Source organism: Hakea prostrata, chromosome 9, assembly GCF_041222555.1.
Source record: "Hakea prostrata isolate BN-2017 chromosome 9, UWA_Hpros_2, whole genome shotgun sequence".
Lineage (NCBI taxonomy): Eukaryota > Viridiplantae > Streptophyta > Magnoliopsida > Proteales > Proteaceae > Hakea > Hakea prostrata.
This window is the reverse complement of record NC_142608.1, coordinates 8,140,134-8,154,703: the sequence shown is the minus strand read 5'-3', so window position 1 is coordinate 8,154,703 and position 14,570 is coordinate 8,140,134. Positions and strand designations below refer to the sequence as shown.

At 37.7% G+C, this 14,570-nt stretch overlaps 1 protein-coding gene across 2 annotated transcripts; it reads left to right on the top strand.

Moving 5' to 3' along the window:
* Nucleotides 1-618: 618 nt before the first annotated feature.
* On the top strand, nucleotides 619-11,678 carry LOC149004463 (uncharacterized). 2 transcript variants are annotated; one of them, XM_089168308.1, is made up of 5 exons: nucleotides 619-1,072; nucleotides 2,139-3,482; nucleotides 6,315-6,572; nucleotides 7,301-7,456; nucleotides 11,204-11,678. In XM_089168308.1, the coding sequence occupies exons 1-5, from the start codon at nucleotides 1,004-1,006 to the stop codon at nucleotides 11,321-11,323; spliced, it is 1,947 nt and encodes a 648-aa protein (XP_089024434.1). In that variant the 5' UTR covers nucleotides 619-1,003; the 3' UTR covers nucleotides 11,324-11,678. The 2 variants fall into 2 exon arrangements, with proteins under 2 accessions (XP_089024434.1, XP_089024435.1); XM_089168309.1 differs by having other exon boundaries at nucleotides 2,144-3,482; nucleotides 11,204-11,676.
* The last annotated feature ends 2,892 nt before the right edge of the window (nucleotides 11,679-14,570 follow it).

Sequence of the window (14,570 nt, the reverse complement as noted above, 5' to 3'; positions counted from 1 at the left end):
GGGTGGTGATATCAGCTTGTTAACGTTTGGGTTTTTTTTTCAACACAACCCACAAGTTAATTCATATTTTGCGAGATCCAATAAGGTCTAGGGTTCGGTGTTCAGCCACTTTGACCGGTCCCCGGTTTTTTTTCCCTTGTGTTAATGAAGTCCCCATCCTGTCATCGCACTTGATCTTCAAAATTTTTCATCTTTATTTTTTCGGGGGTATCTAAAGCTTTAAGCACGCTTTAGAGTAATTATTCATAGGTGTGATTTTTTTTTCTTTTTTTTTTTGTTTGGTTGGGTTTTTTTCTTTGTTCCGCCCTGCCCCCCCCCCACCACACAAGGTCAAACACTTTTTGCAGGTCCATGGGCCCCCCCGTGTATCTTTTCCTGTCTTCAAAATTTTCTCTTTATTTTGGGGGCCTTTTTTTTTTTGGGCCTTTTTTTTTTTTGTTTTTCGGGTTGCGGCAATGGTTAATTCCACGATCTCTCCACTGGGAAGTGAGATTTTCATCTATCCCACCAAATTTCCATTGACCAAAAAAAAAAAAAAAATCCATCTCCGCGGTGATATAGAAATCGCCATCCGAAGAAAATTAGGACGTGGCAGCTACCAAGACAAGAATGCCTGAGCGATGAGCAGTCTATGGACAGTCGTCGATCCGGAATCCAAATCCCCCTGGAACTTAATTCTAACGTCAAACAAATCTTGGAATGATTCCCAAAAAGATCCGTAGTATCTCCCTCCCTCCTCCGTTCTCCAAGGCACCGGCACCGGCGTTTTGCAACATCGGCCAATAACGAAATAGCATCATAGATTGTTTTCTTGCAAGAAAAAGGGGTCAAAAGCAGAGCTGGTCGTTGTTTCTCAATAGAAATGTCAAGGTCAATCAAGAAGTAAGCACTAAAACCATTCGATTCTGGGAGCCACTAGCCATATCGAAGCCTGATGACGACCCACAGTGATGGTGGCAATGGCTGAGAAGTAAAAGATGGTTTTGTGTGCTAATGTGTGACAATGCCGCCAGGAATACAGAATCTCAGTATAACTAAATCAGCTTGCACTGATATCGTTAACCATGTCAAGGTTGGTATTTGGTTGTGAAAGCTGCAAGAAATTCATTCATGTTTCTTATTTTTCTTTACATTTGTTTCTTTTTTTCCTTTGCGTGATAGGGTTTAGGTTTCTACTCCCCTGACTCCAGTTCGATCGCTCTTTCTTTCAATGTGTGATTTATACTCTTTCGGCTTGATCGCTGTTTAGTATTTCGATGATCGTTTATGGCTACTTTTTAGTTAGGGTTTGCTGGGTAGCATTTTTGTGCTGTGATAGGGTTTGTTTGTGCTGTGTTGACGGGGATTTTGTTCTGTAGTTCGTGAACTTACCTGAATTAAAGTTTCTAGTGAAATGGTTTTTAAGCAGGAACTAGGTTTTATGTCGTTGTGGGGTTGTTTGGTGTCTTGTGATTTCCTTGCTTATAGAGTGATGTCTACACTGTGCGCGAATGTTATTTTTCGCAAAAGTAGCGCTGATGTTTGCTCACAAATGTATGGGGTAATGGGCATGTTTGATCGGGATTCCTACATCTATGATATAATCGACATGTTTGCAACAGATAAGATTCTTGAGTTCTTGAAGGTGTCTTGGTCAGGTTCAACAGAGGTCTTGGGAAGCCGTAGTATGGAGTGATATGATCTAGGTTGAAAGTGTTAAAAGGGCTAGGGAGCAGGCTTAAAATGAGCACAAATAGGTGTAGTTAGGAAGGACACGCATGGTCTAAGTCTTGTACCGAGTCTGACCTCCGGCAAGGATCCTTGTACCAACCCCATTCAGTTGAGATTCTCTTGACTTAGGGCTGTGCCTTGTTCCTTTTACTTATCTCTCTTCTCATTCCCCATCTCTTTTTGGCCCCACGTTCTTTGTTTAGAGTTTAAAGACTTAACTTATCCTTACTTTATCTAGTTTGATCCGTGTGTGACCCCATGTAGTTGCGATAAGGCTATTGTTGTTGCTGTTGATTGGAAAAAAAATGAAGTATTCTTATTGCTCCACTTGCAGTTCATATAGCTCAACAACAATTACGTTTTTACTTCCAAACTTTGTGGCATTTTGCTTGATGAAAGAGTAATTTTTTCTTTCTTCTTGTTGGAAGTGTAGGTTTCTTTCATTTGGAAACATCCGAACAATTGCACATTTCCTTCTCATAAACCAGAGAAACAGCTTTACAGAAGTCAGAAAGAATGTGATACTTTTTTCCCATCCTCTAACTTCCTCCATGATCAGGTCATATTCATCCTATAGTTTTTCTAGTCGAGGACATGCTTTCTTTAGATTATTAAAAGTGAAAGAGAATTTATACAAGGCTGGATATTCCAGGAGCCTCAAATCTGTCTCAGCAGGTGATAACATAACTCATGGTGCCCAAGTTGTTTGGAAAAGGCTTTTTTATATTTGTTCATATGGAGTCTCTGTGTTCTCTCCAATAAGTAGGATTGCTTGTGCTGTAAGCTTGGCATTAGCCAGATCACAACTGGTAGCTCCTGGCATTTTTGCCTTTATTATGGGAGAGGTTGCATGGACACAGAGAACTTGGGCAGATGCTGGATGCTTAACAAAAGGGAACAATCTATACATGCATGCACGAGATGGACATGTCTATCTGACGTCTCTTGTTTACTCAGTCTTGGAGGGTGTTATTATGTTTTTGAGGTTCATCTATTTGGCAATTTTGTTTTCGCCTGCAATGACCATGGCTCCATTTGTAGGTTGTTTTAATGGTTATTTTAGGAAATTATGGCTCCATCTTGTCCATCGTACACTAGAAATAGCAGGCCCTGCTTTCATAAAGTGGGGTCAGTGGGCAGCCACCAGACCAGATCTCTTCCCTAAGGATCTATGTTCTGAACTCACAAAGCTTCACTCAAGAGCACCACCACATAGCTTTGCCCACACAAAGAGGACTATTGAGAGAGCATTTGGTCGCAGGCTTCCTGAGATTTTTGAAAATTTTGAAGAAGAACCTGTAGCATCTGGAAGTATTGCCCAAGTGCATCGAGCTTCTTTGAGATTTCAGTACCCTGGTCAACAGGTCGAGCCCATTGTAGTTGCCGTGAAAGTTAGACATCCAGGTGTTGGGGAAACTATTAGGAGGGATTTTGCAATTATTGATGTGATTGCCAAAATATCAAACTTCATTCCTACCTTGAAGTGGATGAGGTTGGATGAAAGTGTCCAGCAGTTTGCCGTTTTCATGATGTCTCAAGTTGACCTTGCAAGGGAAGCTGCTCATTTGAGTCGGTTTATTTACAATTTCCGGCAAAGTAAAGATGTATCCTTTCCTAAGCCTTTGTATCCACTTGTGCATCCTGCTGTCTTGGTGGAAACTTATGAGCAAGGAAAAAGTATTTCCTACTATGTTGACAAGCTTGAAGGAAATGACAGAATTAAAGGTGCGCTTGCTCGCATTGGCGTTCATGCACTTCTGAAGATGCTCCTGGTAATCTCTTATTAATTTTATTTTGTTGTAACTTTAGTTTCTTTCTTTCCTTTGTTTAAGCTAATGATTAGTTGGATTTTCATGTATTCAAATTTTTTGTGGATACTGCAAGACATCAACATTGTTGGGCGTGATCAAATTAATTAGTGGTATATATGAAATTTGTATCTTTAGTCCTTACTTTTTCCTAAAAATAGGAGTTGGATACTGTTAGGGCCCTAGGGATCATGACACATGGAGGAGAGAGAAGGAGTTACCATGACCAACTACTGGTTGATGGGTTATGTAACGGGGAAAGGTGTGAGGAAACAGTTATTGAATATTCTGAATGGTATTGGGCAGCCTGTGGCTGAGGAACAGCGTATGCTGTGGAGATGACTAGCACCATTATAACCAGTTTAGCGTTGTTATCTTTGCTTATTGTTCTAGAAATTCAATTTAATATTTCAAGCATTCGATTTGCGGGTTCCTAGCAGAGGAATTCAAGGGGATGGAATATGGATCAAATGAATGGATGATATGCAATGGAAGGCTTGTAAAGCCGACATGGTTTGTGTGATGGAGATGGAAGAAGAAGGTCTCACCACTTAATTCTCAGTCAGTACGTTTGCTGATCCCATTGTGATGTAGGACAACCCTAGAAATTAGGGTATTCTACAAGAAAGAAGATCCTAAACCAACTAAGGACACTATAAGGGATGAGGGGAGGGGTTTGCACAGCACCCATTTGATTCCACTCTTAGAGAACTATATGAGATTAAAATTCCAGCAAAGAAAAATATAACTAACATTCAAATCAAACTTAAGGTTTAGAGAAGAACAAACTAGACTTACTGATTCAATCCACAAATTAGACTAGGGGTTGGGCATTACATTCAACGAAAGAAAGAGACATTCCCGCAGGCAATAATATGATCTACTTTTATTCATATAAGTGCAAGTTACATCCAATGTAGAGAGACAATGAAAGTTCACACTTCTAATCCCAAACCAAATCTAACCCAAAGCACCAATGAGACCAAACAATAAATCTGAAATATGTAACCAGCAAAAAGTATGGAGCAAGCAAATAAAGCAGCACAAAATATAAGTGTGATGCTAGAAACAGAACTGCAATAAGTAGAAAATAAAGAGAGACAGAAAATTAGGGGAAACAGAGAATTAAAAATAGGACTGCAGAAGACGGTGAAGTCATGGGGTTTGGAAAAGGAGAGAAAAATTCCCACACTAAGAAAGCAAAGCTCTTTGAAAGGAAAAACGGTAGGATTCTGAGGAGGTGATAAAAACAGATTTTTCAGAAGCAAAGAGCATTAAGAAGAAGAGAAGGAATTTTACCAGTTGTGAGATCCTTGAGAGAACAGAAAAAATTCCCAGGTGAGATTCTTTGGGGGGGGGGGGGGGAGTAGGTCTTTGAAGAGGAAGGAAAGAGGATTTTTTCTAGATAAGAAACAAGAGCAAAGGAGGTGATGTAAACCCAGGTTTAGGGTTTGTTAACCAGGACCCTCTTGAATAAGAACCAACTCTGATTAGGGTTTCTAGGTGTTTAGGTTAGGGTTTGTATAGGTTTTATGTGGCTTTAGCTCTGCTCAGGTATGCTAGAATTGAAGTCCAGATCTGAATTTATATGAGAATTAGAATTCAGACTTGATAAATCAAATAATAGATCAAGTAGGACTGGTTTAGGGTTTCGGTTTGGTTAGGGTATTGGGTAACATGCTGTTGGTTCTGCAATGGTTATTTTGTAGTTCAGAAACAGCTTAGAGGTGTATGACTGAAGTAGGGTGGCTTGAGAAAATTCTGCAAATTTGGAAGTTTCTGTTACTTCAGTGAAGAAGATGAAGTGCAGGAAACTAAGGTTCAATGGACTGTTTAGAAGAAACTAATGGTAGGGATGGGTTCCTAAGGCCTAGGCAATCCTAATGAGGGTATAATGGGTGGTTTTCGGGCTGGGGTTGAGGGAATCCTAGTCGGGTTAGGACTGAAAACGTGGGGAAGAAAAAGAGGGGGAAAGGAACTACTGTGGTTAGGGTTTGGGCAGGGGAATGGCTGCAACTGAAGGGAATTGGGTGGGGGTCTGCAGGGGAACTTGAAGATTCTATAAGTCCTGCTAGATTGGTTTGACCTTTGTTCTTCGTATGACTAGGATCTGCGTCATAACTTTTCTTACGTCTTTCTAGGAAATTATGTGAAGGCCCCAAAATCAATCAACACTCTATTAGCCACTAGTGGACCAATAATCCACTTCCTCAAAATCTTTGCAGTTAATCCTCCTAGCCATATCAAATCCCGTGGCCTAGTTGGTATTAATCAGAGGTTCAATATCCATCCTGTCTGCTGGGCCAAAACTGTGGATACTATTCATCTTGGAATAAGAAAAAACCTTGAATTATATGATCTGCATCTGAAGAGCTTCACGAGATTGAAGAAATATTCTTGCTCCTTTCGAATAAATAAAGTGCTTCTGCATCATCTAGATGGTTACCTAGTCATTAGGTCTCTGATATAGTGCATATGAACTTGACAATGATGTAGAAAATTATGGTTTTAATTTGAAGTTAGTTTTGTATAACAACATGCGACCTTCAGTCTAGGTTGTTCTTATATCCCTTATCTGTGTCTTGCATTCTTTCATCCGTGGGTAGCTCTGTATGCGATCTAATAGGTGTTTACCAACGTTAATAGGTTTATTTATGAATTTTGAATTTCATTTTGCCACAATTATCTTAGCAAGTTTGGGCGATGGTTATTGTTTTTCCACTAGACAGTTAAATGAGTTGTTCAGATAACAGGTTGGAATTGAAATATTTGAGATATCTTAGAATTTCTTTTCAGGTGGACAATTTTCTCCATGCAGACATGCATCCAGGAAATATCCTTGTCCGGGAGGCCCATAGCAAATCTTCGCAGAAGCCGAAACCACACATCATTTTCCTTGATGTAGGCATGACTGCTGAGCTTTCGAAGAGTGATCGAGAGAATTTACTGGAGTTCTTTAAGGCTGTAGCCCTTCGAGATGGGTGCATTGCTGCGGAATGCACACTGAAATTATCAAAACAGCAGAGCTGCCCAAATCCTGAGGCTTTTGTCAAGGTAAATAAATGTGGTTACATCTCATTGTTAGTAGACTGAATTCTAATAAACACATTGCCCTTTGTAATGTTTTTTCAATTAAAGCTTTTACGAAATTGTCATTTGTTTCTAGTGTGAAATTGTTTACCAGTTCTCTATAGTAATCCTTCGAAAGACTAGGATGTTTTTAAGATCTTATCCTTGTGATTACTGGACCGAAATATCAAAGGTTACCTTGTAAACTCTAGGAAAGTTCTTTATTTAAACCAGCCTAGCTTTTGGGTTTTTAGGGCTGTAATACAGGTATAGGTTGTAAGAAAAAGTTTAGAAGTGATTAATCTTAAGAAAATGAAGAAATTAGAGGAAGGATAATAAACTAGGTTCTATTAGCAGATTCCCAACGTAAGACTTACTGAAAAGAAGAAACTAGGCTTTCCAAAAACAGATTCAGGTCACTACAACTTAAAAAAGTAGATTTCATTCATGCTCTTTCCAATACCCAATATTGGGAGTAAACTGTAGAAAACAAGTTATCATTTGGTATTGGCTACTATGGTTGAAGTGAGCCCCAAAATTAAGACTCTGATCATGGGGAGCTGAGGTTGTGAGGAAGCTAAATAGGGAATTAACAACCTTGTTGCTCTTCAATGATGTTTGCTTTTGTGGTGTTACCTGGGTAACCAGTGCAAGCATAATCTCTAATCCTTCTTGGCTAATTTATGATACTAACATTTCTGGTTTTTCGACAGGCGGTGGATAAGTCATTCAATTTCTGGACTACCCCGGAAGGGTGTGGTTTCAATGCTTCTGATTGCATCCAACAATTGCTTGAGCAAGTTCGGCATCATAAAGTCAATATTGATGGCACTATTTGTACTGTGATGGTTACTACTTTGGTTCTTGAGGTAAAAATCCCCTAATTTGTTCGTTTCTTCATTTCATTTCATGCAATTCAAGCCTGTAATGTGTTGAAAAAATCAACCCAAACACCCCCACCCAGAAAATAATAATAAAAAACAAAATAACTAATAATAATAAATAAATAAAATAAATAAAAATCCAGCTACCATCAGCAGTAGCTTTCATCCTTCTGTTGGGTCAGGCTGTGCCAAATTTAATTCAGTTGCATGTCTTGGAAATAGATGAAGTACTTTTCCTTCGTTCCCCCCCCCCCCTTAAGTTTAACCATGTTGCATTACACTTTTTGTATCTATCACACTGAAGCAATAGGGTAAGAAGTTCATGTAAATACTTACCAAAACAAAAAACTAAGTTCATATAAATATTATCTGAACTTTATGATATAACTTAGTCAAACAAGGAAAGTGGCATTTTGAGGGGACACTAATGCGATGAGGAATGAGATGGTTGTGTATCAAAAAGGTGGCTAAAGACGTCCTAGGTAAATCAAAAGAAAAACTCCATTTTTATAGAGAGACTTGATGGTGGGGTAGTGAGGTTCAAGCTGCCATTAGGAATAAGAAAACTAGTTTTAAGACATGGCAAAGAAATTAAAGATGTTGAGGATCTTCAAAGGTATAGGTTGGCTAGAAATGAAGCTAAGAAAATTGCGGGAAAAACAAGGGAGAAGAAGTATGAAGAGTTATATAGTAAGTTGGGCCCGAATGTAGGGGAAAAATTTATTTATAAGATAGCTACAATAAGGGATAGGAAGAGTAGAGATCTTAACCATGTTAGATGTATTAAAAATGGAGATGGTAAAGTACTAGTATGTGATGAGGACATTAAGAAAAGATGGGAAATCTATTTCTTTAGTCTACTAAACAAGCATGCTTCAAGCACCTTTGATTCAGACTATTACACCATTCACCAAGCCACCAATTTTCAAACATATATGCTGAGAATTTCGATGCCCGAAGTAAAAGAAGCACTAAGGAAGATGAAACTATGCAAGACATGAGGTCTTGATGAAATCCCAATAGAAGTATGGAAGAGCTTAGGAACCAACGGACTAGTTTGGTTGACTAAGTTGTTTAATAAGATTATGAGCACAGGGAAAATGCCAGATGAATGGAAGAGAAGCATCGTGGTTTCAATTTACAAAAATTAAGGAGATATTCAAAGCTATAATAACTATAAGGGCATTAAACTAATGAGCCATACTATGAAATTATGGGAGAAAGTAATTGAAACCCTTTTGAGACACTTAATCACAATTATGGAGAACCAGCTTGGGTTTATGCCAAAAAGATCTATAACGGAGGCTATTTACCTAATTAGGAGACTTATGGAAATGTATAGAGAGTGTAGGGAAGACCTTCATATGGTATTTATAGACCTAGAAAAAGCTTATGATAAAGTTCCTAAAGCATTAATTTGGCAAGTACTAGAGAAAAGAAGTGTTGCAAGTGAATATGTAGATATAGTTAAGGATATGTATGATGGTTCAGTGAAAAGTGTAAGAACAGTGGGGGGACAAAGTAATGAATTCCCAATTACAGTTGGACTACATCAAGGATCAACTTTAAGTTCATATTTATTTGCACTTGTAATGGATGAATTAATCAAAGACATTCAAGAAGATGTCCCTTTGTTTATGCTTTTTGCTGATGATATTGTGTTCTTGTAATGGATGAATTAATCAAAGACATTCAAGATGATGTCCCTTGGTGTATGCTTTTTGCTGATGATATTGTGTTGATAGATGAGACATAAGTGGGGATTAATACCAAGTTAGAATCATGGAGAGAAGCTTTGGAATCAAGAGGCTTTAAATGAAGTAGAACGGAGATAAAATGTCTTGTTTGTAACTTTAATAAGCTCGGGCAGACGATGAGGTGGTGAAACTTGACGATAAGGAGATTCTTCAGAGTGATTCTTTTAGGTACCTAGGTTCAATCATAAATAAAAGAGGTGATATAGAGGATGATGTTTCCCGAAGAATTAAAATAGGTTGGATGAAGTGGAGAGGTGCGTTTGGGGTCTTGTGTGATTGACGTATTCCATTAAAGCTTAAAGGAAAATTCTATAGGATTGTCGTTTGACCAGCTATGATGTACGGTGCAAAGTGTTGGGCTGTTGAAAAGAATCATATAGATAAACTCAGTGTAGCAGAAATGAAGATGCTAAGATGGATGAGTGGCAAAACTAGGAATGATAAGGAATAATCATATTAGAGTTGGTTTGTGAGTTATATCCATAAGTGATTAGCTTCGGGAAAGTTGTTTGAGATGGTACGACTATGTTCCACGGTGACCTATAAATGCCCTTGTACGAAGAAGTGATATAATCCAGATTGAAGGAACTAGAAGAGCTAAGGGTGGACCTAAGGTAACCTTAAGAGAAGTGGTGAGAAATGATATGCATGCTTAGACCTTGTATCTAGCATGGCCTCAAACAGAACTGATTGGAAGGCAAGAATCCATGTAGCCGACTCTATTTAGTTGGGACAAGACTTATTGTTGTTGTTGTTGTTGTTGTTGTTGTATGATATAACTTAGTCTAAATGATTTTTCTCAACTTTCAGGAAACCAGATGCATTTTGGGTCCATGGATTGTATGAATCATTTGTTTGAATGGAATTATTTGGCCATTGTATTTCTAGGAACCTGAAGTCCCTTTTAGTTTTGGTGGTTGGTGTTGCATTTTTTGGGCGATCTTTTTTCAGTGGTTGGCACAACTTGCTCTATATAATTTGCAAGGTTAGGAGGAAGAGATCTCTCTCCATGGCCATGTTTTTTGGTCATATGGCATCCCAAGTTTCCAACTGGAAAGTGGAACCTACTCTGTGGACCTTATGTCCAATCAGCTCTATGTCATTTGGCAAGTTTTAGCTCAAGGGAAAATAAAGCTTTAAAAAAAATGTAAAGACTATGATGTGTGTTGAAATTTGATTCACAACATGGTGGGCCATTGGTTGAGATATGAAATCTGCACTTGGCTACCCTTCAATGCTTAGGTGGCCAAAACAGTTGTCCGTATAGCAGAAATCCATGGCATTCAGAAGGAAGCTATATATGCAGGTTTTGGAGGAAAAAAGGTCTTCCCATTAAAAGATTATGGGTTTGTAATTTAGTTTTTATACTGTTGGGAAGATATTTGTTCCATGGGCTTTGAAGGTACCTGTATACTTTGGCCTCTAAGGGAGAAGATTTAGATTTCTATTGTTGAGGCAATCAGATACTACTCTGAAGATACATGTTATTTAAAATTATCAATAAAAATCTGATCAGAAAGGTGCATTGCTAGCTTTGCATGCGATAAATCACTCACTGTCTTAGAATTTTTTCCCCCTTGCTTTGTGTCTATGGTCAATGATTGAACGTGCAACTTGTAAATTTAAAAATGTGCAATCATACGACTTAGAGGTTAAGTTCTGCATCTGTATTTACTCTAAATAAATTTATCCCGGTTTCAATGATTGAATGTAGACATTATTTTGCCCCAACCCATCAGTCATGTTGCTACCTCCAGCTACTACACCCTGTTTTTTTGTTCCACTCCTGTTCTTGTTTTTTTTTTTTTTTTTTTTATTTTTTTTTGGTGTTTTTTTAAAGCTAAAATTTGACCAAGAAGAAGGTACGTGGGAACCTCGATCATATAAACATATATATTCAATGATTGAATAGACATTAGAACATTATATATTCTCAGGTTTTTTTAGACTTTTGACTTTTTTCCTTTCTTGGTAGGGATGGCGGAAGAAGCTTGATCCAGAATACAATGTTTTGGAAACATTACAGACTCTGCTATTGAAATCTGACTTGGCAGAATCACTCTTTTACACAATTGAAGGACTCATGGCCCCATAGAAGCAAGGTGCTCAGTCTATCCGATTTTGATCATTATTTACAATGGAAGTTAAAAACAAATGATGAATTTCTTGCTCTTCCAAAATAACATAGTCTGCATCTGTAGAGAAGCTATGCCTTATGTTCTTGTATATTTTCATATAATTTATCATTTTTGATGAGTTATATACCATGGGTTGATCCCCTGTCACAACCATAATAGTGAATAAGGGACAGCAGAAGTAATAAATGAAGTGATGCTTTTTGTTTCTTATGATTCTGTATATCATCAGTTTTCTTTTGATTCATTACTATACTTCCAAGGCCTATATTTGTTGCATTTTTTTTGTAAATCATGACCAAATATCAATTTTGGTCTTGGGCTATGTGGTGATATTATTTCTTCTGTTGGGTTCACAATCAATGGATGATATGGGTAGGGGGGGGGGGGGGGGGGTTTGTTTCACTCTTGGAATCAAAATCAAAGAATCATATGCGAGAACTAGTATGCATTGAGTGTTGTAATCAAACATGTGATAGCTACCAGTATAGCCACATTTTCTCGTTGGGGTTCTTGTCAAGATTGCTCCATTCTTCACCTAGTTTTGCTGTCTCTCACGAAGTCATGCAGGAGGGGTAGGGGCTAGGTTAGCAACAGTTTCATCTTTGTTTTAGGTTCTTGGAGTCAATTTTTTGTATTGATTTAGGTCACATCATTAAAACTTGAAGCTGACATTGATTTGAAAGATTACTTTTAAATAATTGAAAGCATGTCAAGTGACAAATACAATGTGACACTTGATGTATGAATTAAACGTGGACAGAACGTAGAATGGGCTGAAGGTTTTTCAAGAAAAAAGAAAAAAGAAAAAAGAAATAAAAGGGACATCGTTACAGATGTAAGATTTAATACATCGTTGCATGTCCTTGTTTTGTAGGAATCTAGATGGGGCATCGTTACAGAGTTGTAAGATGTAATTTGCTTTCCCAACAAAAATTCACTGAATGGATTTGAGCAATGTGTCTAATCTGTGATCCTCTTCTTGTCTGTTTATTCAACCAGAGCTACTGGGAATGAAATACGGACAGAATAGGAATATTTTTTCATTGCCGAAGCTTCAAGTTCTAGGAGGATGAACTTTTATTTGCATTCTCTTACAATATTTTTCAGTTCATCAATTGCTTTCTGCTAATAGAAATACCATAATTCAATACTTCATAATGCTAAGTCACCGGGTATGCCTTAGCCTTAGAGAACTTTTTCTTCCTTATTTTGTGTTGCATCTGTTACAACCATAATTTATATCTCTAGTTTCTACTTACCAGGCGACCATTAGTAATTTATGAAATCTAATTGGCATAAATGTAGCTGAACGGCTGTGTAAATAAATCTTTCCATGAAATGAATTGAATTAATAAATCTTATCATTAAATGTATTGAATTAAATTTGAACCGTTTATGATGGACGACTCAGATTATGGTAGGATTTCTTGAACAGTTCAGCCAAGCAATTTATACGGCTGTTCAGCCACCATCTTCCCAATATAATTTGAGCATGGAAGCTTTAGTATCCAATAAAACGAGTTTGATAACTCAATCGGCAGTTTTGAATAGAATTACTATTGAATTTAGATAAATTCTACATTAGGTCCCTTTTAGGCAAAAAAGTGAAATCCTTGAATTTCATGGATCCATGAATGTTTTGTTGAAAGACGAAATACCTTCCCCACCTGTACCCAACCAATACCCATACACTGAATAACACCCCAACCCAACATAGTATTGGGGAAGGAGTTTATGGTGAAAGTGTGGGTGTTGGTGGAGAGGTGTAGTGCAAGATCATCAACTTCATACATTTCAAACAGCGAACAATCGGGCTATGGATAATGGATGGAGGCATTGCTGGAAATTCTGTCGGTCAAGACTCCATGGCGGTGGAAGCACTTTAATTAGTTAGTGGAGTAAGGACTGGAACCTATCACACTTCATTTTGGAATTGGATAATCAAGCAGTTATTACTACTCTTCTCAATTCTTCATCTGCATTCCCTGGAAAGCTGTTTCATATTCTTCAAGATATAAGGACTCTTACACGGGCTTTCACTCAAGTACGATTCAACCATATTTTCAGAGAAGCCAATTTCACTGCAGATAAGATTGCCAAAGCATGCAGCGGCAGCCTTGTCTAATGATAGTTTTCTTTATCTTCATTCCACCCCCAAACCACTTCTTATTTTTATTTTTATTTTTATTTTGGTCTTTGTAGATCCTTAGGCTGTAAATTTCCAAGGTAATACCAAAATAAATAGATTTTTTTTGCTTTTCCCCAATTTTGTGTTTTAAAGTTTTTGAATGTGTATAAAGATTCTGCTGAAGTATAATCAATAAGAGCTTCTACTTTTGCTTTTGGAACCATAAATTTTCGTTTTAAAAGCCGCTCAATATGAGATCAGCATTTTTTTTGGTTGCTTACTTTTCAAAATTTTCCCCTGAAGTCGGTGGCAAAGGGGGTGGTGGTTGACGAAATTGCTTCAATCATGTTCATGTGTATGACTGTCAAGTGGAATTTCGGATCGTCAGATCCAAAATTCAGGTCAAGATTTTGATCCGATGGCTTGAATTGCTTTGCATGACGGTCCTACGGATTAATTACGTAGGACTAAAACAAAGCCTAGTGGTGGAAGCCTGAAACCGACGGTAATAATGGAAGGTTTTCATCCATGCCTTACAACTTTGAGTGAAATGATGAAAAATGAAAACAAATTGAAAATCATTATCATGGGTGTGGGGGTGGTGGGCGGGGTATAAAATGAACACTAAGAAATAGCGAATCAAAATACAAGTAAAACGAAAACACAGATATTTAACATGGTTTACACACCAATGCTAGTCCACAGGTGAAGATGAATAGTTTTTCACTATATAGAAGAAGGACATAAAGACATCTCACATCCAATCGTCAAGAACGACGTTATAAGAACTCTCACCCAAAATCCTAACAAAAAAAATTCTCAAATCTCTCAATAATGTAGTAAGTGAATATATTTATATATATAGCTCAATCAAATAAACAGGTCAATCCATCAGGTCGGGTTGTTCCATATTGCGGGGATGTTTATAGACCGAGATCAGTGGTGGAGCCTCCACTTTCACCACAAATCTCTACAAATGGTTCATTCAGGTTGTCCACCAAAATATGTCGGTACAAGTCCATCTTTCAAAATAGGCACAGGAATCCGTGACACAACATAATAATGTATTTTCATCC